Source organism: Sphaeramia orbicularis, chromosome 9 (assembly GCF_902148855.1).
Source record: "Sphaeramia orbicularis chromosome 9, fSphaOr1.1, whole genome shotgun sequence".
NCBI lineage: Eukaryota > Metazoa > Chordata > Actinopteri > Kurtiformes > Apogonidae > Sphaeramia > Sphaeramia orbicularis.
This window is the reverse complement of record NC_043965.1, coordinates 148,034-173,626: the sequence shown is the minus strand read 5'-3', so window position 1 is coordinate 173,626 and position 25,593 is coordinate 148,034. Positions and strand designations below refer to the sequence as shown.

Here is a 25,593-nt window from a genome sequence, read left to right as displayed (position 1 = left end):
CCATCTTACCGTCTAAAAACTCCCACTCAGCATCCATGGTCTGGATTTACACGTCTGGACCTGTCTGTCCGTCCGTCTGTCGGTCCACCTGTCCGTCTGTCGGTCCACCTGTCCGTCTGTCTGTCCACCTGTCCGTCTGTCCACCTGCCTGTCCGTCCGTCCTCTGGTGCAGCTGTCTCACTGTGGTGCGTCTTCCTCACCTTTGTGGGCGGGGCGAGGAGGCGCTGTCAGATGTAGGGTGTATCTTAGCAACCAGATGGTACAAGACTCCGCCTTCTCAGTGAGCAGCAGAGGATGAACCTGAGGAAGAGGAGGAGGAAGATGAAGAGGAGGATCAGTGACATCCACCAGATGTGATATGTCCACTGCCGACAACGGGCCAGTGGATCTACGTGACCAGTAGAGGGAGGATGAGAACCATAAAGAACCAACGGTCAGAAACGATACGAATAGAAGCTGTTGTTTTCAGCTGTAAATGGACAGAATGCAGTTGGCCGGAAATGTCAGCGGTTCTTCTACACAGGTCAGTTTGAATCTGAGGCTGATGAAAGCAGACAGTTATTATGGGATGTTCTTATCGTTGCTTAGTTTCTGTTTGTTGATCCGTGGTTCAGACTAAACTGGGACAGTTCTGACCTTGTTTGTTGGATTCAAACAGACCTTTAGTTCAGTTATTAATGATGCAAACCCAACAGAGCTAAGCTAACAGAGCTGAGCTAACAGAGCTAAGCTAACAGAGGTATAATGTAAACTTCCAGATGACTTGTTTCGAGCGACAGTTAAAATAAGCGTCTCTGAGTTTTAGTTTGACAAACAATTATACCATAATACAGATGCGGAAACTATTTTAGTCAGTTTTAACGTGTTTTAGTTTAGTTTTACTGTCTTTTAGTCTGGTTTTATCGACTTCTAGTCTTTTTAAACTGTCTCTTAGTTTAGTTTAACAATACTTTAGTCTAGTTTAACCTTATCCTGTGGGTGGGTTTAGCCTAGTTTAGTTTGGTTTTATTGTCTTGTACATATGTTTTTCCCCCTTTTAGTTTAGTTTTATTGTCTTTTCTATTTTACTGGGGCTGTTTTCAGTCTAAAAACAGAGCTAAGCTAACAGAGCTGAGCTAACAGAGCTATAATGTAAACTATCAGCTGACACACGTCATAATTATCAGACTCTGTGTTATTTGATCCCCAGTTAAAATAAGTGTCTATAGTTTATAGTTGTTAACATAATGAGTGTTTTACCTCCAGGTCGTCCAGCATCAGCAGCTGACTGTCCGACAGGATGCAGAACATCTGACTCCAGACGTCAGTCTCCGCCCTCCGACCACATGACAGCCAATGAGCCGAGGCACTCTTCAACTCTGAGACACAACCACGACGATGCCCAAAAAGTAAAAACCGACCAGTCACACGTCCGAAAAGTGGATGGAGTTTGAAAAAGGTGTAAATATGATTTATCGTCAAATTAATCAATTTCCTTAAAGCTACACAAAACAAAAATCACACAGAAGAAACCCCAGACTGTAAATACCCCCCCACCCCCTTCTGCCCAGGTTCCAAATCCACAGACTAAATATAACACTGATGAACCTGACAGTGTTTTGTGCTGCTGTGTGGAATCTGATCTGTGACTGGTAGTTATTTACATACTACTGTAAAGTATGAACAGCAGTAAAAACAAAAGGTTCAGAGAAAAAAAAACAGCTTCTCTAAACTAAAGTGGTCATATTTAGTGTGACCTTTGACCTTAACATGTCTTTAATTCTCTTGTTCACTTTCTGATGTTTGAGTCCAGGTTTCATCCAACACATTCCAGATGTTTCTAACAGTTTTTGATGCTTCTTGTCATGGGGTCAGAGGTCACACTAAATACTGACTTTAACCCCTTTAGTTCTGTTTGTTGTGTGTCTTTTTGATGCTGATGATGGAGACAGCCCTCCTGTGGACTCAGCAGGGGACAGGGGAGTCCTGCTGGTCTTGGTCCAGTCGTCACCACTCTCTGCAGGTGTTTGTGGTCCATGATGGTGGATCTGCTGTCCCATACACTGATGCAGACGGTCAGGATGGACTCAACTATGCAGCTGCAGAAGTTCTTAAGGATTTTTGATGACATGTCAAACCTCGTCAGGAAGTTCAGCCAGATATTAGAAGCTGTTCCCCCTGTCCACTTCCTGTCCCAGATGAGGGCTCCTCTCCTTCCTCATGTCCACAATCATCTCCTTGATTTTGTCCATGTTGAGGGTGAGATTGTTGTCCTCACACTATGTCCCCAGTGTCCCCCTCCCTCCTGTAGGCTGCTTCGTCCCTGCCAGTGATGCGTCCTGTCACAGCGGTGTCGTCCTCAAACTTCCAGAAGATGTTGTCCTTGTGTGGGTGTAGAGGATGGGACTGAGGACACTGATGTTTCTGGTGATACAGGCTGAAGTCCTGTTTTCTGTCCAAACAGACTGAGGTCCTGCCAGTCAGACAGTCCAGGACCCAGTTCCCAAGAGGGGGGGGTGTGGTCTGAGGGACAACAGTTTGGGGGTGAGTTTGTGGGGGATGAGTGTCCTGACTGTGGAGCTGAAGTCAAAGAGCATCCTGATGGACGAGTGTTTATTGTCCAGGTGTGAGAGGGAGGTGGACCTGTTGGACCGGTAGGCATACTGCAGGGGGTCTGAGGTGGACCTGTTGGACCAGCAGGCGTACTGCAGGGGGTCTGAGGTGGACCTGTTGGACCAGCAGGCGTACTGCAGGGGGTCTGAGGTGGACCTGTTGGACCAGTAGGCGTACTACAGGGGGTCTGAGGTGGACCTGTTGGACCAGCAGGCGTACTACAGGGCGTCTGAGGTGGACCTGTTGGACCAGCAGGCGTACTACAGGGCGTCTGAGGTGGACCTGTTGGACCAGCAGGCGTACTGCAGGGGGTCTGAGGTGGACCTGTTGGACCAGTAGGTGTACTACAGGGGGTCCAGTGTGTCCAGTATGTGGGTCAGCACCACTCTGTCAAAGCACTTCATAATGACTGGAGTGAGTGGTACAGGCGGTGGGCGGGCTCTTCTAGGGGAGGGGGACGATGGTGGTGGTTTTGAAGCAGGAGGGGACAGGTTTCTACCTGTTAAAGGTGGTGTTTCCTTCCACTGTGTCCAAGTGTTTGCTCCTGTTGGCTTCTGTATGTGTGTGTGAACTGGTTCAACAGTCTGCTTTACTCCAGCTCTAAATGGAACGGCTGTTATGATGTGGGCTTGGAAAACATAATGGGACTTTTTTCACACTAAAACACAGACAAAGGATTGTAGTTGATGTTATTTATAGATTATGTTCTTATTTTACTGTGGAACCTGAACTAAAATGACCCCCCTGGATCTGAGGGTCACCTGGCCCCTCCCCCCTGAACAGGTGTTTCATTTCTCCTGAACCCATCAGATGAACTCACCAATCACCTTCATCCAGCCCAGGTGCTGACACCTGGACAGGCGCTTCACCAGCTCCTCCATGGCACCGGCACGTTCTACACACAAACACAGCACACAGCTGCATTCTGGGTAATGACAGGTGATGTCAGTGACCAGCCTGTGTCAAACACCTGCACAGACTACACCACTGTTTGAGTTCTGGTACAGACCATTAGGCTCAGAGCATAATCACCTATGGCTCCGCCCACAGCAGGTCTGAATGCAAAATTTGGATTTTTAGGTGAAATCTGATTTTTTCATGTGTTGGTTCATATTCCACATTAAATGCAACTTATATCAGTTTTGAGTCTGAACTGAATGTGACCCTGAAGTGACCCACATGCACTAAAGAGGTCCTGATGGAATACGTGACCACGCAGACACACACTGTGTTTACAGAAGGAAATCTGGTTTTCCTCCGCTCCGACCAACAACTGGGACGTTTGTCACATTTCAATGACGGAAAGGTTGGATAAATGCGACCTGGACGATCAGACTGAAGTCACATTTAAAATGTCACATCTGGGTCCGATTTAGGACCACATATGAAAGTGGTCCAGGTCAGATTTAGGACCACATATGAAAATAGTCTGGGTCAGATAAGTGCTGTTCAGTCTGTCTGTAACAGATCAGATCCAGGTCACATATGGGTAAAAAAAAATCGGATCTGGGCCACATTTACCTGCATCTGAACGGAGCATTAGTCATATTTTTTTCCAAATTGTAATATCTGCATAAAATGAATCAGCCCCTAACCCTCATACAGGTACAGGTGTGTACTCACTCATATATAAGTACAGGTGTGTGCTCACTCATACAGGTACAGGTGCGTACTCACTCATATACAGGTACAGGTGTGTACTCACTCATACAGGTACAGGTGCGTACTCACTCAGGTGACCGTGGTAGGAGCTGCCTGTTGTCTCTTCTTCTTCTGTGGTTCTGTCCCTGGTCTCTCACCTGCCTGTCTGTCTGTCTCCTGTCTGTCTGCAGACACACCTGATCTCCTCACGTGTCCTTTAACACTTTCTAATTCTTTGAGCAGATTACCCGCCTGTCGCACAAACACACAGTGACACGCAGCGGGGTCAAAGGTCAAACAACAGTCTTTTATTCCACACAGAACGCTGGCAGCTGATTGGCCGGCCGAACAGAGACAAGCAAACAGTCACATGACCAAAACAACGATGGATGAGGCCAATGGGAGGGAAGTGTGGTTGCCATGGCAGCAAGGAGGAAGGAGCTGCAGGTTTAAAGTGACAGAGTGGTAGTTTAACGTCTGGGAGACGCTGCTAGCACTGTTAGCATTCCTCATTAAAGGCAATGGGCTGCGTTAGCTTGGAGCTAACGGGATGGTCAGTGTGGGAAATGAAGTCTGGTCGTCGATGTTTGCATAGATACTGAATGTGCAACAAAACAGCTGACAGGAAACACAAAGGGAACAGTATAAACAGGACTCTGAGGACCAATCAGAGCTGCTGTCTGACAGCAGGGGGCGCTACAGGGCCCCCAGGGCATCTGACTGTTGAACATGTCAGAGAAGAACAAGACCGAACAGGAAACACTCTTTGGCTGAAGATCATCAGCTTCAACATGTCTCTCAGAAATTACATTCCAGTGTAGACGAAGAAAACAAAAAGTAGACGTTAATTTAGTCCGGCATAAAAGAATTCCAACAAGAGATTAAATTATTTATAAACTATTCCAAATTTAACACCAGGTTCAGACTACTACAGTACAAATGAACCTAAAACTACACTGTTTTAAACCTAACATTACTGTGTAACAGAAAAACTTTATTTCATTGTATGTGGAGTGGTGAAGAACTTCTCGACAGAGAATCTGAGGTTAATTTCTAGGTTAATAGAACGTGTTCTTCCTGTGGATGCACCTTCCCTGAGCAGTTTAAAGTCAGTGGAAGAAAAAGAAAATGGCTACATTTTTGCAGCCAGTGTTCCAGGAGCCACAGCCAATCAGCGGACGAAAGAAACGTCTGGTAGACCTGGCATCAGAAAACTGACGGAGCTGCAGAAAGGACAGACTGGAGACTTCCATCAGATCTGGACCCCTTATATACAGGTTATAAAAGACTGGTCTGTTTAGACTATTATTATTTGGTTACACAGAGGATGATTGACTGGTTTAATGTGTAAGTGTTCTGACAATAATAATAATAATAATACAAAAATTAAAACAAAACTATTCCAAATTTGGGAAAAATTCTGTCTAGTTTAGGGAAAGACAGGATTTATTAATGTTCTACTTCTGTCTCTGTTAAGTGGGGTACACACATAAGGATTTTCAAAATCTGAAGAGATTTTTTATCTGTTCCAAACCGCACACGAGGGTAAAAAATTAGTCACTGAACAGTTTTGATCGTACTATGTGTGCTGCGCTCCGATAATTTCACCACAGAATAACACACACATAACGATTCTGTCCAAACACCAACCTAGAATCTACTCCAAGAAAGAAATCTGGTGTGATCAAACATGATCTAAGAACGACAAAGAAGAAACAGCAACAACCGGAAAACACACAACATGGAAGAGGGCAAACGAGAGGAGGGAATGATGGTTATGTTGGGACTATTTCTGAGCTCCACTGAACTTTAGGTTTCAGGTTGGCCATGCTTGTTTTTATTTACGCCTGCTTCCTTGTTCCTCAGTCAGCTCACTTCTTGATTGGCTACATTCCGTTCCACGTCACAGTTCACAGAGTCATGACTCTGGAGTCGTCAGCTTTCTACACATACACAAAGATGTTTGGTCATATATATTGAACAAGTTTAATATTTACAATTGTCGGCACTGACCCATTTTGGAACGATTATCAAGACAAATTCACTCTGAACACACCACAGGATAATCTGATAAAACATAAGATAGTCTGGTGTTTGCCGTTCTTGGTTGGGAAGGGGGAAAATCAGGACAAAAACAGCCCGATTATCTTTATGTGTGTACCTCACTTTACAAACAGTAACACTTTATTTATTGATTGGTGGTTGTTTTTTGTAAGTGCAATGTGAAAACTGAATTCTACTGTGAGCTGAAAAGTGGATATGTTTTGTTATAAACATACTGTTGTATTTTATTATCATTAACGGGGTTTCTGTACTTTTCAGTCTGAGTGGATTCAGGAGCGGGTTCACGTCCACACTGATTAAAGCCTTCAGAGTAAATGAATGAACTTCCATTTGTTGTGAACATTCACAGTATTATTACATGAGGAGGTGAAGCTGACATCAGCTTTAAAAACACACTTTAACTGGGAAAAAGAACCTGGTTTGAATCTGAGCTGTTTTAATTATTACCCCCCCCCCCCCCCAAAAAAAAAAAGGGGGGACGCAAGGGCTATTGTTTTTGGTTCCGTTTGTTTGTTTGTTTACACTTTAGCAGCAAAACCATTGGTTGAATTCATACCAAATTGGTTTTATAAATTATCAGTGATCCACAGCAGATCTGATTACATTTTGGGAAAAGTAGGTCAAAGTTAAAATTTTTAATGAATTTTTAAAATCTTTTTTTTTCCCCATTTACTTATAATGGCAGACATTTGTCTATGCTGTCTATGTCTATGCTGACATCAGCTGGATCGATGCCAAAATAAGATAGAATACATGCAAGGGGCGGGGTTTGTTGTGCCTGGAACCACTTGTTGGATTTAATTTTCTTTTCTTGTTTTTATTTGTTCTAAGCAGATGTTCTATCATTCGTTTTTCTCTGTGCTTTGTTTTCTTCTAATAAAGTTTATTTTTTAGTTAACTATGCATCTACATGTACTGTTTTTTTTTTTTCAGTGTAGACATTGTTCAGACACACAGAGACACAAATTCTGATAATAAACAAACACACGCTGCAAGTGTGTTCCGCCAATCAAGTGTTCTTCTGCACATAGCCCCGCCCCTCAGGAATTCCGAAGGATCTGAAAAGTCGCATTCCTTTAAATCTGTGTTTCACTGGGTTGGAGAAAACTCACAGATCCTGTAAAACTATGTTTGTTTGTGACAAAACCAAAGCACTGATTACATTTATAACATTACTGCAGTTTTGCTCGTTTTGATGTAATAATCATAATTCCTACTCTTTAAATTATGGTTTCTTTCCTCTTATAATATATATTTTTTATGTTATTCTGATGAAACCCATTGAAAATAACAACCGTTAAAACATCTGTGAATGTAATTTCTTAGAGACTCTGTCTGTCAGCTTCAATGTGTCAACACTCACCTGAGCCCCCGAGGACAGGTGTGACACAGGTGGGCGTGGCCTGCTCCCTGTCGGGTTGAACGGGGGCTTTATGAATAGGTTCGCTGTTGCTTGGCAACACTGATGCATCCTAATCTAACCTTTAAAGCATCTGTATTTAAAAGTGGTGTCACCAGGTGGGCTGTTGTCATGGACACCGGGACTCTGATTGGTCCTGTCCTAATACGGGGTGGTCCCCTCCCACTCCAGCAGGTACTGGACCGTCCCCTGAGGGGTGATGCGTCGGGCCAACACCTGATACCGCTCCCCATTGGTCAGTCTGCCCGCCACTCCAAAGTAGGAGGAGATGGAGGAGTGGAGGTGGGAGGAGTCTGATGACACCTGGGAGGGGTCTGCCAGGAAGTGGGAAGGGTCTACTTTCATGTGGGTGTGGTCCGAGGCATCCTCCTGATCCTCCAGGATCCCAGACTGCTCCTCCCCTCCCAGCTCCTCCCCCGCCTCACTCTGATTGGCCCAGTGGTTGTAGGTGTTGCTAGGTAACTTCCTCTTCCTGCTGCCCACCCTCCGCCTGAGGACACAAAGGTTGAAGGTCAGGGATCAGACAGGACAAACATGGAGTGTGGTTGATTTAATGAGTTTTACCTGAAGTGATAGGAGGTGCTGGTGGCGGATCCAGAGGTGGAGGCGTCGGTGGAGTCCTGGTCCACGCTGAGGACGGAGATGGTCAGGGTTTCATTTAGTTTAAATTAATTTTATTTAATTTTTAAAAATTGTCACTTAAGTTTTTATTACGTTTTATGAATAACAATTATAATACAAAAAAAGGAGACAAAAAAAATAGAAATGAGAATAATGTGCTCGTGTAGCCACAGTCAGGCCCAATCCCAAGTCACCATTTGGCCCCTCCCCTCCGTTTTGCAGAGTCACGTGAAGGGGTAGGGGTGTCCCACTTCTCGATGAGTCGGAGGGGAAGGACTGTGGGGCAGAGCTGTTTGGCCTGGATTCCTGCTTTCTTAGTACTTATTTCCCAGTTTCGTCCTATTATTTCCTGAATTATTCCTTTTATTTCCTGTATAATTCCCATTATTCCCTGGTTTCTTCCTATTATTTCCCAGTTTCTTCCCATTATTTCCCGGTTTATTCCCATTGCTTCCAGGTTTCTTCCTATTATTCCCCGTTTTTTAACTATTATTCCCTGGTTTCTTCCTATCATTCCCTGTTTTTTAACTATTATTCCCTGGTTTCTTCCCATTATTTTCTGTTTCCTGGTACTGGTGTCCTGCTGTGGTGAATCCGTCGTCATGGTTGTGGTCACGGTCGTGTCTCACCTCTTCAGACTGTGCAGTTCATCCAGGGTGAAGTCGAAGATGTTGGCCATGTGGTGGTTGGACGTCCACCTGCAGGACAGCTGGTTCTGTGCGCGCGCACACACACACACACACACACACGGTCAGGACATGGTTCAGAGGTTTACGGGACCTGATCTGATGTGGTTCTTACGTTGGGAATGGCATCTTCCAGAAGCCACTTGGACTTCCTCTTCCTCCGCTCTGCTGAAGCGCTGTGTGCACAAACACCAGGGTTACCATGGTTACCGGAGACTTCCGCTAACGTCAGTACCGGAACTGAAATGAAACCAGTCACCAGGTAACCTACCTGCTCCGGGACACGCCCTTCTTGCAGCCCCGCCCACCGTCATTCTGGGCACGCTCCGGAAAGAGCTTGGAGGGGGGGTTGGGAGGGACGCGAGTCCGCAGACGGAAGATGCACTTCCTCTTCTTTATCTCCTTCCCACAAAGAAACCTCAACACAAACACACATACGAACACAGAGTGATAAAACACCACCTTTAAACTGGGTTTGACATATTGTGTTAAATTAATCATTTTATATTGTATTTCCAATATTTTGGAAGATTTAAACATTGTGGTAGATTACTATTGGATGTAAATGTGTGACTGAATGTTGCATCCACTCAAAGCTGCTGATGAACCTGGACACACTCACATATATGAAGAAAAAAGCTCTGTTGTATCCACTGAAGTCATTTACAGTGGGTGTAACCCTCCAGTACCACAGACCCTTAGTAAACACCCAAAACATATCATCTGACCTAGTAATGACTATTTGTTTCATATTTACTCAACTTCAGCCATAAACAAAAATACCAAATACTCAATAATTGTCATATTTTAACCCCTTAAATGCCAAGTTTGCAAAAACACAATTTAAAAAAAAAAAATATTCTACATAAAAATTGGATGAGCTATTTGTTTTTTTCCCTCCTGTCACATGTCAGTGATTAACAGCAACATTAGTTAATATCCATTATTATTTTTTGTGCTGTTAAATATGAAATGTGTCAGTGTGTATTTTGTACTCACTTGGTAGAAGGGTGTTAGTGTAGGAATTTAACACCGTTTATTACCTCTGCCAAGTGTAACGGCAGAGGTTATGTTTTCATCGGGGTTTGTCTGTCTGTCTGTCTGTTTGTCTGTTAGCAAGATAACTCAAAAAGTTATGGATGGATTTTGATGAAATTTTCAGGAATGTTGATACTGGAACAAGGAACAAACTATTACATTTTGGTGGTGATGGAGAGGCTGATCTGCCTTGGTGGAGGTCTGCGCTCTCCGAGTGCTTTTCTAGTTATGGGATAGTTTAAGTGGATGGATCAGAATTTAAAAAAAAAAAAATCAGTTTTGAATTCTGACCTAAAACAAACTGTGAAAAACATGTGGTGCCAGGCACAACAAACCCTGCACCTTACATAGATTTTACCCATTATAAGTAAATGGGAGCATTTTTTAAAAATATATATTTTTTTTAATTTAACTTTGTCCTACTTTTCCCAAAATGTAATCACATCTATCCTGGGTCACTGGTAATCTATAAACCCAATCAGGTCTGAATTCAACCAACAGTTTTGCTGCTAAAGTGTAAACAAACCGAACCGAAAACAATAGCCCTTCATGAAGGAGGGGACATGAAGTGTAAAGTGTGCATAATACGCTCACCTGGACACTAGAGGGTTAATAAAGTTACAGTGAAAACCAGTAATAGTAATAGTGCAGACTTTCAACAGCGTCCATCTGTGTGTTTCTTACTTGCTCTTGTATTTGTTGAGAGCGTCCAGCAGGTACTGGCCTCTGTCTGCTGGAGGAGTGTTGGACAGCTGAACACACACACACACACGCACAGGTTAAAGACCACAACAATGAGGATAGATAACAAAAGCTAAGCTAAATAGACACACAGAGCTACCTTTGTAAATAAACTGGTGGATACACTTATGAGAAGCTTCAAAAAGTTGGTGGAAAAAGGACAGATGTTAAAACTGGTTGAAGTTGTGATGTTCTTCTCCATCGGCTCCATCCAGGTCAGTCCACCTCTGTGAGTCCATCTGTGTCCATGTCAAAGCTCTGTTCATCTTCTACAAACTTTTGGAAGCCTCCTGGTATATTCTATCAGTTTATACTTTACACTTCTTTATTCCTGTTCCATTTTGACCTCTTTCTTTAAAAAGTGCATGGCCTATAACACCAAGGTGAAATAGAAACAGTATCTCAGTTCTCTGTATGTCCTGTGTATCCACTGAACTGACAATAAAATCCCTTTGAATCTTGAATAAATCAGTAGTTTTGTCATAAACCTGAACAGTTCCACCCTACTCTAACACTCAGGTATAAAAGTACACCTGCATGAACTCAAACGGAGCTGAAACGACAGACTGAAGGACATGAACCTTTCCCAGCTGCAGGTGCTCCCAGTTGGTGGAGACGAAGGCCAGGATCTCGTCCAGTTCAAAGTACTTCTTCTTGCTGCTGACGGACAGGTTGTAGAGAACGAGGTGGACCACGTCCACCCAGCGTAGGGGCAGACGGCGGACGTACTCTGAGCCTTTATTACACACCGAGCACACGAACAGGTAGAATCTGACAGACGGACACACGTCATCAGTAGAGACAGACACACGTCATCAGTACAGACACACGTCATCAGTACAGACACACGTCATCAGTACAGACAGACACACGTCATCAGTACAGATGGACATCAGTGTGTTGTCCTTATGAACAGTGTTTTTTTTTTTTTCAGTTTAATAACTGATTTTGCGTTGGTGCTTTATAAACTGCTTTACAGGCCACTGAGTGTGTGTGCCTGTTCAGGCAGGAGAAAGCCCACCCCCACAAGTAAATTCTCAGTCACTGTTTGTGCCTCCACAACAGTGACTGGAGGTTTGGCTTTAGAACCCACAAAGGTACTGTGGTACTGTTGGGTTCTTCTGCGATTCTAGAGTTAGTGTGGAAAGACTGTGGAAATATTCTTTCTAAAAATGATGCAGAAAAATTAGTTCATGCGTTTGTTACATCTAGATTAGATCACTGCAACTCCCTTCTCGTAGCATGTCCTAAAAGCTCTCTAAAAAGTTATCAACTGGTTCAGAACGCGGCAGCGAGACTACTAACAGGAACAAATAGAAGAGAACACATCACCCCTGTGCTCCAAGCCCTTCACTGGCTTCCAATTGAGTTTAGAATTAGATTCAAAATCCTCCTCCTCACATACAAGACCATTAATGGTATGGGCCCCTCTTATCTCAGAGATGCTCTGGTGCCGTACCATCCCAACAGAACCCTTCGTTCTCAGAATGCAGGTCTACTGGTAGTTCCCAGGGTCTGTAAAAGTACAGTAGGAGCTAGAGCCTTTAGTTACCAAGCTCCTGTTTTATGGAATCAGCTTCCAGTTAACATTAAAGAGGCCGACACAGTCTCTACATTTAAGGTCAGGCTAAAAACATTCCTATTTGAAAAAGCTTATGGTCAGGCTAGTTCAAACCAGACTAAACCCACAGTTCAGTCTAAGCTGCCCTAGGAGCAAGAATGCTGGGGGAAGTACAGGCACTGAGTCCTATCTCCTGTTTCTGGTTCTACGTACCATTCTGGTCTGCACTTATATTTTTAATATTTAGCCAACTTAGTTTGTGCAGTGCTATTCACCCGATGTCCCCTTTCCCCACTCCCCTCCGGGGGAGTGGCTACTTTTTCAGTTGTAACCACTTGGGAGCCAATGATGGCAGGATCTGCGCTGACCCATCTGTGTCCTGCCCTGTCCTGTGTCCTGACCCCCTCCCCCACCTGTCTGGATGGACGTCCTCGGCCTCACCACTGTGGATGGGCCTCCTCGCCCCTGCCTGTCTCATCCAGCGGGATGGACCCCCCATGTGTCCACCCTACTGCATCCTTGTAGACTAGAACTACATCTGCAAATGGACGTCCATCAGTCCTGGTGCATCTATAGCCTGTCCGTCCATGGGAGTGGATCTCTCCTTCACTGTGGTTCTCCCCGAGGTTTCTCCCTTTTCCCACTGGGTTTTGAGTTTTTCCTTGCCGAGAAGGAGGGTCTAAGGACGGGGGATGCCCTGGACACTACTCATTTTCTTGCTGTTCATTTGACTGTTGTTTACTCTAACTGACTCTGTAAAGCCCTTTGAGATAACCTTGTTGTGATATTGGGCTATACAAATAAAGTTGAATTGAAAAAATTGAAGACTGTGGTACTGCTGGGTTCTACTGTGGTACTGCTGGGTTCTACTGTGGTTCTAGTGTTAGTGCAGCATACTGCAGTTCTGTTGGGTTCTCCTGCAGACCCACCTGTCTCCAAACATCATGTGGTCCTGCAGACACTGCGTACATGCCTCGTGGAACCACTGCTGACACCTGTAGCACTGGAGCATCTTCAGGTACCACCTGCAAACAGGAGCTCATTGGTCGTGTGCAGCTCAGGTGTGATCAGGTAACATTCATCAGCTGTTCATCAGTGCCTGTCTCTGATTGGTCGTTCTTACTCTCCGGGGCCTCCACAGTAACAGTAACACTGCTGCTGATTGGTCCGGTGCTGAGAGTCCCAGTCCAGAGAGTCCACGTCGTACGGCAGAACCTGCTTCATGGCGCACAGGGATTTGGCTATTGGACCCTTCTTCAGAGCGCCCCCTTTCTGCAGGGACGAGGAGACACACCAGATTAGACTAGACCACATTAGATTAGACTGCATTAGACTAGACCACATTAGATTAGACCGCATTAGACTAGACCACATTAGATTAGACTAGAGCACATTAGACTAGAGCACATTAGACTAGACCAGATAAAACTATGATTCTGATCATTGGCTGTTGTAATGCTATTGTATTCCAAAATTATTATCATCTCCCTAGATGTTGGTCCTGTTAATTTGCCATTTTCGCTACGGTCTTCCTTGACCAAAAATACATAAGTATGACAAACTGCAACAGTTGGCTCTGTACGGATTTAGTGTGAATCCCCGGAGATTATCATTGAGATCATTCAGATGGATGGATCACATTTTTTAAGTCCATTTTCAGACGTTTCTGTTTTATCTGTTCTGTGACTATTCAAAGACTTAAAGCATAAATGTTAAACTTATTTTAGTTCAGGGTCCACATTCAGTCCAATTTGACCTCAAGCAGACCAGACCAGTAAAATAATAACAGATTAGCCAATAAATAACTACATTTTCCTCTTTTTATCAGTACAAAAAAAGTAAAATCACAGTATGAATGCTTACATTTACAAACTATCCTTAAACAAAAACTGTGATTAACCTGAGCTTTCATGAACCTGATATTTGATGTGGAAAAATAAGTGCAATATCAACTATATTCTGCCTCAGTTTATCATTTCCACATGTTCATTATATCGTACAGATCACAGTGGATCTACAAATACACAGAACATTTAATACCAGCCATCTGGAACTGAAAAATGTATAACTTAACTTTATGATCAGTATGCTTATGTTTACGCATTTGGCAGACGCTTTTTTCCAAAGCGACTTACAGGGGAAAATCAATTACATCACTCAATCAATCAAATTTTATTTATATAGCGCCAGATCACAAAAAAGTTATCTCTTGACATTTTATATATAGAGTTGGTCAAAACCAGACTCTAAGTCAATTTACAGAAACCCAACAGAATCCTCCAGGAGCAAACACTTGTGACTGGTGACAGTGGCGAGGAAAAACTTCCCTTTAACAGGCAGAAACCTCGAGCAGACCCAGACTCCTGGAGGATGGCCGTCTGCCTTGACCAGTTGGGGTTAAAGAGAGAGAGTAGAGAAGGGGAAAAAGAGAGAGCGATAGAGATAGAGACTGGGGGAGAGGGGGAGAAGGGGGGAGTAGGGGGAGACACATGGAGGCGGTTGAGGATAAGTGAGTGGTGATGATGAGGGCAGGGAAGAGGCCGGACCACCGCAGCAGGTCCAGAGATAATCGTGAAAGAATCTGTGGTTGTCCTGGGAAAAACCTTATTAGAATATTTAAAATGGAATGTTTGAAAGTGCTAGGATAGGAGGTGCTCTCGGAAGAGCTGAGTCTTCAGGAGCTTCTTGAAGATAGGCAGGGATGACTCTGTTCTTGTAGCACTTGGTAGAGCGTTCCACCAACGTGGAACGACCCATGAAAAGAGCCTGGATTGTCTTGTACAAGGTCTGGGGACCACCAGACTACGTTCCCCAGACGAGCGGAGTGGTCGTGGGGCGACATAAGCTTTTATTAGTGCACCTAAGTAGACAGGAGCAGACCCACTGAGAATTTTGTAGGCTAGGATTAAAGATTTGAATTTGATGCGGGCAGCTATGGGTAGCCAGTGTAACTCAATGAGTAAGGGGGTGACATGTGCCCTTTTAGGCTGATTGAAGACCAGACGTGCTGCTGCATTCTGGACCATTTGTAGTGGTTTGACAGCACAAGCTGGGAGGCCCGTTAGAAGAGCATTGCAGTAGTCAAGACGGGAGATAACCATAGTCTGCACCAGGAGCTGGGTGGCCTGTTCGGTTAGGTATGGCCTGATCTTTCTTAGGTTGAACAGAGTGAAACGGCATGATCGGGTGACAGAGGCAACATGATCCGTGAAGGTCAACTGATTATCAATCATGACTCCCAAGTTACGTACTACACTGGTAGGAGCCAGAGGTATGGAGTCAATAGTGATGGAGATGTCCTGCTGTATGGTTGGCTTAGCTGGGAAGACCAGCAGTTCAGTTTTGGACAGGTTCAGCTGAAGGTGATGGGCTTTCATCCATGCAGATATGTCAGAGAGACAATCTGAGATCCGCACTGAGACTGTGGAGTCATCAGGTGGGAATGACAGATAGAGCTGGGTATCATCAGCATAGCAATGATATGAGAAGCCGTGTGAGTGGATGATCTGACCGAGTGAGGTGGTGTATATGGCAAAAAGGAGGGGGCCCAACACAGAGCCTTGGGGGACCCCCGTGGTGAGGCGGTGAACTGCTGATGTGTGCCCTAGCCAGGACACACTGAAGGACCGACCAGTAAGGTAAGATTGAAACCAGGAGTGTGCGTGGCCTGTGATGCCCATGTTCCAGAGTATGGATAACAGGATATCATGATTGACAGTGTCAAATGCTGCTGATAAGTCCAGTAGAATGAGTACTGAAGACTTGGCTGCTGCTCTAGCCTCTTTCAAGGCTTCTGTCACAGACAACAGAGCCGTTTCAGTGGAGTGGCCGATTTTGAAGCCAGATTGGTTGATGTCAAGGAGGTTATTTTGGGAGAGAAATTCTGTGACCTGTTTGAAGACCGCCCTTTCGATGAGCTTAGAAAGGTATGGGAGGAGTGAGACTGGTCGATAATTCTCCACTTGAGTGGGGGTGAGGGAAGGTTTTTTGAGTAGTGGTGTTACCTGCGCTTGTTTAAATACTGTAGGAAATGTTCCTGAAGTCATTGAAGCATTAATCACATGTGTGATTGGTGCTGTGATAGTAGGGGCTACAGACTGTAAGAGGTTGGATGGAATAGGGTCCAACAGGCATGTTGTAGGACGGCTAGAGGAAAGGAGTTTAGACACCTCGTTCTCTGTGAGGGGAGTAAATGAGGGGAATGACGCAGTTGGGCTTTTATCAGTTGAGTTAGTAGTAGCCATAGTCAGGGGAGAAGAAGCAGTGTGTGATGATGATGTTGAAGAAGGAGGCGTGCAGTCTATGGGTGGATCAGTGAACTGACTGCTGATAGTAGACACTTTATTTATGAAAAATGAAGCAAAATTGTCTGCTGTCAGATTAGTAGTGGGCGGTGGAGGTGGAGGGTTGAGTAGTGTTTTAAAGGTTGAGAATAGTTTCTTGGTGTCGGTGGCAGAATGAATTTTGTTATTATAGTAAGCCTTCTTCGCAGCAGTGACACTGGATGAGAAGGATACCAATAGTGACTGGAATGTGATCAGGTCAGAAGAGCTTTTTGTTTTGTGCCATTTTCTCTCTGCGGCTCTGAGGTTGGTACGCAGCGACCGGAGGTTATCATTGAGCCATGGGTGGGACTGGGAGGATCGAGCGGGTCTAGTAGATAGAGGGCACAGATTATCCAGACAGGAGCTAAGTGTAGAGCACAGAGACTCAGTGGCATCATTAACCTCTAAGGAGGAAAAAGTGCTGGGGGGAGGGAGAGCGGAGGCTACGACAGTGGAGAAGTGGGTGGGGGACAAATTGCGGAGGTTGCGGCGGAAAGAGACCATGGGGGAGGGAGCAGAGTGTTTTTCAGGGAGAGACAAACTGAACTGAATGAAATAGTGGTCAGACAGGTGTAAAGGTGTGACTGTGAGAGCATCTGTGATGCAGTTTCGGGTGAAAATGAGATCGAGCTCTTTACCAGCTTTGTGGGTTGGAGGACTGCAAACCCGCTGTAACTCAAAAGAGAGTATTAGTGACATGAAATCTGAGAAGCTGGGATTGTCTAAGTGGATGTTCATGTCACCGAGGACTAGCATGGGGCAGTCATGCTCTGGGATGGAGGAAAGCAGAGTGTCAAGCTCATCAAGAAAATCACCCAGTTGCCCTGGTGGACGATAAATGACAATTATGTAAAGTTTGACTGGTGCTGTCACTAGGATGGCATGGTATTCAAAGGAGTTGTATTTGACTGAAGGTAGGAGTTGATTGTATTTCCATTTGATGGAAATTAACAGACCCACACCACCTCCTCGTCCAGATGGACCAGAGGTGTGAGAGAATGTGTGGCTGATAGAAAGTGCGGCTGGGGTTGCATTGTTTTCAGGCGTAATCCAGGTTTCAGTGAGAGCCAGGATGTCCAGTGTGTGATGGTTGGCATAGGCAGCAATAAAATCTGCTTTGTTCACTGCAGATTGGCAATTCCATAACCCTACAGAGAAGGACGCACCAATGACTGTGGTGTATATTAATGGGCGGAGATTGGTGATATTACGATGCCTTTTAGCAGTGTGAAACCCCATACGTGAACCGAAAATAACAGGAATGGGATGGTGACCAGTAGAGAGATTGTTCCTCAGAGGTGAGCTGGTGTGAGTGAGGGGTGTAGCTGTCATTAGTGAGGGGCTGGGAGAGGAGGAGAGATCAGCTGGGGTGGTATTCAGTCTGACTACAGACTGTACAGGAGACTCTGAACGTGGTGATGTTTGATGTGACCAGCAGGGGGAGCAGGTGACTGCAGCAGAAGACGGGGAGCGTAGTCACGTAGGTGTGGGTGTGGTTTTAGTCTGGACAGCGTGTTGAATGTTTTGAGCCAGGACGCTGCTGCCTAGTGTAGAGGGGTGGACGCCATCGGACTTGTAAAAGGAGGAGCGGTTCCAGAACAGATTAAAGTTATCAATAAAACTGAAGCCGTTCAGAGCAGAGGCGGACTGGAGCCAGGTGTTCAGGCTGAGGAGTCGGCTGAAACGGCCCACACCATGGGCAAAGGAGGGGAGGGGCCCGGAAATGAAAACAGCCTTCCCGGATCCTTTCAGTTTATCAAAGAGGTTTTTAAAATGAACCTTCGTCACTTCGGACTGTTGAAGAGAAGTGTCATTGAAGCCCACGTGAACTATGATCCGGGTAACGGTGGACGGCAGTGAGAGCAGCAGCTGAGGGAGTTCATGGAGGATGGAGGTGATGGTGGAACCAAGAAAACACCTGGTTATGGCGTTAAAGAAACGGATGTTACGGATGATGGAGTCCCCGAGGATAGCGGTGGTCGGAGGGAAAAGTGGTCGAGGAGACAGTGTTGAAGGTGAAGGGTTCCTGGTCTCTCTAGGTGGACATTCCACGGGTGGACTGTCAGTGTGACGGTGGACGGCCTCTCGGAGAAGGCGGCGCCGGGCAGAGGAGCGGACCGAGGAGCGGGGACCCTTGTTCGACGGCTTTACAGGAGGACCGGCTTTAGGACCGTCGCTGGTAATCAGCTCGGTGGCAGCCACGGAGTCAGCAGGAGCCGGTTCCGGGACAGAGCCAGGTGGGATGGGGGGCACACCAGCCGCGGGGGGGGGAGGAGCCGGAGCGTCCTCCACGGACAGGACGCCGAAGCGGTTTGATGTGCTGATGGTCGGCGGTGGTGAGTCTTTGCTCGTGTTCTTTTTGCGGCCACGAATCACCACTTCAGACCAGGGTGTAGAACACGGGGGGCGAGAACAGGCAGAGGAAGGATCCCATAACACCGTATCATCACAGGAGGCTTTGGGCTTCTCTGCGCTTTTCAGGAACAGACTAGACAGTGTGGGAAGGCGGCTGGAGAAACCACAGAGCTGGGCATTTTTCTCCTCGAGTTCTGCGGAGAGGCGCAGTATTTCCTCTTTGAGATCCGCAATAGTTTGGTAAGCCTTTACCAGGGTTTTGTTGGCTTCGACAAGAGGACTATCTCCGGCTGATGAGGATGACGCCATGGTGGAAACAGCGAGATACCGGGGCAGAGCGCGGGAAGCGGTGGGTGACAGCCAGAGGTAAGGATCCACTGACAATACTGACCTGCCCTGATGGAGGTTTGGATTGATGGCGTCAAGTTAAAAAGGCACGGTTAAGAGGTTAGGTTCAAGTGAGTAAGCGTTGAAAGGCAAGAAATAAGTAGTTAAAAAGCTGTATTTCTAGGAGTAGATCCGCCGGCGGTTTGACAGACGCCAACCGCCAGTACAACTCCACTGACTGTGTCTTCTGTGTAATCTTTACACTTTTCAAATTCATCTCGTGGGCCGGACTGAACCCTTTGGAGGGCCAGTTTTGGCCCACGGGCCACATGTTTGACAATTGTGACTTATCCTCTTCAGACCCAGTTATGGGTTTTCTGTCCACATTTGTGGACAGGAGTTTCACAACTTTATACAAAAAAAAAAAAATGTCCACCACAAAGGACATTCCATAAAAATTTAAGAAACTGCATCTGAAAAAACTGTTGCATCATGATGTTTCCAGTAAAAGCACTGATTTAATTAAAAACAAAAAAAGCTGGTACTTTGCTGATATTTCCTGGGTCTCAGGAGGTTAAAGGAACAAAAAATTAATAAACAGAGTCTAAAGTGGTTTTATAAGGAAAAAAAAAAAAAGAATTGGGTTAAAGACACGAATGAGCTTTTCAACCATCCTGGAAAAAAAAAGTAAAAAGTTTTCTTGGATGGTTTTAGATGTGGGAGAAAATCCAGCTATTTTTAACACAATCAAGGCTGGACAAGTTTCCAAAACCATCGTCATAACAACAGTCGTCAGCTGAAGGTCCGTTCTGATGTTGAACCAATAGCTGTGATTAGACTGTCGGATTTATTCTGCCACTGCATAAGTCTAATAATAGTCAAATTATCCTCCAATACTTCATGAAAAACACACATTTGCTGGACAGAATCCTTCTATATATAATATAAATTAGATTAGTTTGCCTTTTGTTTATATCAGGGGTGTCCAACATACGGCCTGTGGGCCAAAACCGGCCGCCAAAGACTCCAATCCCTCCCATGAAATACAAAAACCACACTGAAGATATTATTGATCATTGAGTTCCGGTTCTACATTCAGACCAACAGGATCTAAACTGGATCAGAACAGGAAAAGAACATAATAACGACAGCTAAATTTTTTTCTCTGTTTTAACGTTAAAAAAAAAAAAGTAAAATTACATAAAAATCTTTACATTTACAAACTCTCCTTTCAGAAAAATGTGAATAACCTGAACTGTCTTCATATAAATCAGTGTAATTGATCCAATATTCTGCCTTTTATTAAATGTTGTGTGTTTTTGTAGATCCACTGTGATCTGTACGTTAGAATGAACATGTATAAATGATAAACTGAGAAAGAATATTAGTTAAATTTCACTATTTTTTTTTGACAAAATTTCAGGTTGTTGATGTTTTTCCCATTTTTTTAAAGGATACTTTGTGGATGGGAACATTTTCATCATGTGATTCTCTTTTTCAGTCTAAAACACACAGTTTGTATTTGTCATTTCGTATATGTTGTTATTTTACCGGTCTGAGTTTGACTTCCCTGGTTTATAACTGAACATGACAGACACTCAACCCTCCTCTTAAACACCACACTTAACTTCACCATCTGTCATTATTTGATCACAGCTAATAAACTAAAATATGTGTATAAGGACAACCCCAAACTAGCAGAACCCACCACTGCTGAAGCATAAACCTAAATAATGGGAGCCTTTATGTGTGAGTGTTACCCTGACGGCCAGAGTGAAGACACAGCGACGACAGAACCACGGACTGAGGCCAACACTGCCTTCTACAGGAGGAAGATGGCACTGCTGATGGAAACCTGAAAGGCACACAAATACACAGACAGATGAACAGATGCACAGACAGACAGATGAACAGAAAGACAGAGGAACAGACAGACAGACAGAAGGACAGACAAATGAACAGATGAACAGACAGACAGACAAATAGACACACAGATGAATGGACAGACAGACAGACACACAGGTGAATGGACGAACAGACAGACATGAATAGACAGACAGATAAATAGATGAACAGACAGACGAACAGACAGACACACAGGTGAACAGACAAACACTCAGATGAACAGAGAGACGAACAGACAGAGACAAACGGGTTAAACATGTGCGTTAACATCATGGGAATCATGTGATCAACATCCCACCCACTGCCCGTCTCACTCACCAATGCCACACTTCCCACAGATGAGGATCTGGTTGTTTGGATCTGACTGGCCGTCACAGTTTGGACCCGTCTCTCGGCACAGCGAGCAGCGAGGCTCCTCCCCTGGCACGCCCGCTGAAATGACCAGAGAGACATGATTGGACTCCTTCAGTATAGGAGGAGAACACACATGTATGTGGTTTACTACTGAACTCTGATTGGCTGTTGGCAGTGATCACATGACTGTTTACATGAGCCAAAATGAAATGCTTATGGTGAGGTTTGATTTTATTCATTTAACTAATATTACCATCAGCTGCTATCCTACGCACTTATTATAGCAAACAGACTCATGTTGATTCACTGGAAAAAAGCAGAAGTCCCATCAGGGTCCGTGTATCTGTTGGATGTTTTTTTTTAGAAACAGAGGAAAAACTAGTGGTTAATTGATTTTCTTTTTAAAACAGAAGAATTAAAATTGAATTTGAAGGCATTTTTCTTTTTCTGTGTCAAAATAGATAAACCAAATTTAAAAAAAAACGATTGATTTTCGTTTTCTCTAATAACAAAAGAGAAAGTTCCTACCTGACAGAAATGGAAAAACGGACCAAAAACACCAGATTTTTCCTTTTCTCAGACCGGATGTTATCGTTTTGAAGGAAAGAGTGCTAATGCCTCGGTCACAAAGATTCTTACAAACAATGGGTTTGTACGAATCTTCCAGTTCGTAGACATTCGTGGAGGGAGCATGTCTATGATGTCCAGATTTCGGACAAACCCATTGTTCATAAGAATCTTTGTGACCGAGGCATTAGTGCTGTCCTTGAAAATGACAACATGCAGTCTGAGAAAATAAAATAAAAAAAAACCTGCTGTTTTTGGTCCGTTTTTCCATTTCTGTCAGGTAGTAACTTTCTTTTCAGTTATTAGAGAGAGAAAATTAAAATCAATCCTTTTTTTAAAATTTGGTTTATCTGTTTTAACACTGAAAGAGAAAAAAGCCTTGAAATTAAATTTAAATTATTCTATCCTCAGACTCAGCTATGGGTTTTCTGTCCACATTTGTGGACAAGAGTTGAACAACTTTATACAAAAAAAAAAAAAACTGTCCACCGCAAAGGACATTCCATAAACATTTTTAAAACTGCATCTGAAAAAACTGTTGCATCATAATGTTTCCAATATAGGTACTTATTTAATAAAAAACAAAAAAAGCTGGTACTTTGCTGACATTTCCTGGGTCTTAGGAGGTTAACCACTAGTTTTTGTTTTGTTTCTGAAAAGAAAATCCAATTCCCAACAGATCCACTGACCCATGAATTTAACCCTCTGGTATACAGATTTTACAGTTCCTGTTATTAAAGGTCAGATTATTTTTCACAATTTGGTTTTGGTCAGTTGTTCCAACAGTTGTTCCATTTTTGCATGATTTTTTAAATTCTGGCCCAGCTACTAAAATCAACGTATACAGTGTTAAATTCCTACATTAACACCCTTCGACCAAGTCAGTACAAAATACACACTGACACATTTAACATTTGACGTAGAACCCAAAAGAATAATAATATGAACCAGTGTTGGTGTTCATCACTGACAGATGACAGGAGGAAAACCAAAAAAAAAGTTAATGTGTGTGTGTTTTTATGCTTGTATTTCTTTTTGTTAACTTTTGGTTTGTTTACTCTGTGTTTAATTTTCCAAATGAGGACAACTTGTAATAATAGATGTTTTTCTCATTAATTTGTCAAAAAGACAAAAGAACATGTTTGATTTTATCACAACAGGGAGCGGAGGAAGACGTCCCCCAGACGATCCAGATCACAGGAGCAGCTGGACATAAATTCTGTGACTCTGAATCTGTCTGAGTGGACCTCAGCTGGACGGTCCACATATGTCTACTGCTGCCGTCCGTCTGTCTCACCATGTTGGATGTCCTTCCACAGGACCCAGAACTTGGAGTTGTCTTCGAATGTGATGAAGCAGCTCTGTCTAGGGGGGCTCACCTGTCCACCAATCACAGCACAGAAGAGGTTTAGGCACCGCCCAATCACAAGGCAGCTTCATAGGGTGTGTGTTGGTGTGCGACTCACCCTCAGGATCTTTCCCAGGTAGTACAGCCCGTCCGACCAATGACAGAGGACGAACTGTCCTACGGTGAGGCTGGACTCCATCCCCTCCATGTCCTCCAGACTCCGCCCCCTTGGCCCGGCCCCGCCTCCTGGAGACACCTGGGGCTCCAGACCACAGAGGGCCTCCACCAGGTCCTCAAACATCCTGAAGAAGACAGAGCGACAGCTGTTGGTCAAAACTCTGACCTGTGAGATCAGCAGAGTCACTTTACTTTTACATTACAGGTGTTTATATGTGTGTATGTATTTTAAAGTTTTTATTACATTACAGGTGTTTGTATGTGTGTATGTATTTTAAAGTTTTTATAACATTACAGATGCGTGTATGTATTTTAAAGTTTTTATTACATTACAGGTGTTTGTATGTGTGCATACAAGTTTTTATTTTATAGCTGCATTTGTTCTATATTTTGAGGCTCTGTGTAATGTGTGTATTAGTATTTCTTTTGCATAATAGCATAAATTAGTTTTTGGCTGCCTTATGTTATTAATTTGCTTATGTTAATGTTTATATTGTGATTTTTATATATTAAATGTATACAGACATAAAACATTCATTCATTCAGGGTGTGTATGGGAGTAGCTCTTTACTGTTTCTGCTGACTGAAGTGAAGTGCACATAACTGTCTGTCTGTACTAGGGTTAGGCAGACACAGACACACAGACAGTTTGAGGCTGTGATTCATTTCTGAACTACCTCGGGGATTTTGACAAGTCTGAGCATGCGCACTGCGTCCTCCCATCAGAACCGATACCTCCCGTTAGCCAACCACAAACGGACCCGGGTCAAACCGTGTTAACTAACGGTCCAAATGAGATAAAATAAAGCAGGAATGACCCGGGTGATTTAAAGGTTAACTCGGTGACCGATTTTATTAAATGTCCGGTAATTAAAAAAAAAAAAAAAAAAAAAAAAAAAAGATAATAAAAACCGTTAACCGACGTGACGTCACTTCTCCGTTTAACGGAGAACGGACGGGTCTAGAACCTGACATTAACCCGGGACAGAGAACCGGGTCAAACCTAATTAAAATCACGGGTTAAATCACACAAACAGGGCTGGCCTTACCTGCTCTGGTCCGGTTTGACAAACAGGTCCGGTTTGGTTCCGTTACTTGGACCGGACCGCAGCGGGACAAACGGACGGGCTGTGTCCTGTGTTGTCTCTGTCCGTTACCGTTCTCTGTCTCTGCGCCCCCCTGTCTCCGTGTCTGTCCCGGCTGGTCCCTCTCGGTCCTTGTCGCTCTCTGTCTCCGTTTCCAGCTCCAGACTTCAAACTCCATCTGTCGCCATTTTTTTACTTTTCCCGCGGATCAGAGGGGGCGGGGTTTACATACGCTACGTCATCACGCAGTCCCTACCGTCATCTTTACGTCCATGTTTATGCGACACGAAAAATAAAACATCATAAACTTTATGTAAGTAGAAAAATCCTGTTAGCGAGCTCTTACGGCGTTTTTTTTTTTTTAGCACTTTTCTCTACTTTATCCTTCACAAACGTAGATTCAAACCCTTCATTATTCGAAACACATGTATTTTAACCCTGAATAATGCACGGAATAAACACAAGACTTTTACTTTGAAAGAAACTTGGTAAAGAAATAAATTATAAACTTGGAGCTGATATCCAGATTTTTTTTAACCGGTAAAAATAAGATCAGTGGGAGGGTTTTGATTGATCTACCAGGCACATCTTCATTCCTGTCACTACTTAAAAAAAAATAAAATGTCAATAATATATAGTAGAGAAGAAAACAGTCCATATGAGTTAATTGACAAAACAGTGACATGAAAGAAGACAAAAACATGTCTTTCCATCTGACAAATTGCAATATATTAAAGATGTATATAATGATAAAGTGGAAACAGTGCCAGAAGAGCAACAAATGAA

General features: G+C 44.0%; 1 protein-coding gene and 1 pseudogene across 1 annotated transcript; both read right to left on the bottom strand.

The window, feature by feature from the left end:
• LOC115425787 (disabled homolog 2-interacting protein-like) overlaps positions 1-4,401 on the bottom strand; it is a 39,655-nt pseudogene extending 35,254 nt beyond the window's left edge.
• A 2,608-nt stretch (positions 4,402-7,009) lies between these two features.
• On the bottom strand, positions 7,010-25,009 carry phf19 (PHD finger protein 19). The gene is made up of 14 exons (XM_030143508.1): positions 24,772-25,009; positions 23,664-23,847; positions 23,495-23,576; positions 21,595-21,708; positions 21,132-21,226; positions 13,488-13,636; positions 13,294-13,389; positions 11,385-11,574; positions 10,747-10,814; positions 9,296-9,442; positions 9,140-9,200; positions 8,968-9,053; positions 8,282-8,347; positions 7,010-8,207 (listed from the first exon to the last, which is right to left on the bottom strand). Exons 2-14 carry the CDS (start codon positions 23,844-23,846, stop codon positions 7,859-7,861), a joined length of 1,686 nt encoding a protein of 561 aa, XP_029999368.1. The 5' UTR covers position 23,847; positions 24,772-25,009; the 3' UTR covers positions 7,010-7,858.
• Between the last annotated feature and the right edge of the window lie 584 nt (positions 25,010-25,593).

Coding starts and splice junctions, on each gene's coding strand:
- phf19 (XM_030143508.1), bottom strand. CDS start 23,846: ATGTTTGAGGACCTGGTGGAGGCCCTCTGTGGTCTGGAGCCCCAGGTG. Junction 13,637..21,131: donor TCTTCACTCTGGCCGTCAGG/GTAACACTCACA, acceptor TCGTCCCTGCAG/AAAGGGGGCGCTCTGAAGAA. Junction 9,054..9,139: donor TGGAAGATGCCATTCCCAAC/GTAAGAACCACA, acceptor GCGCGCGCACAG/AACCAGCTGTCCTGCAGGTG.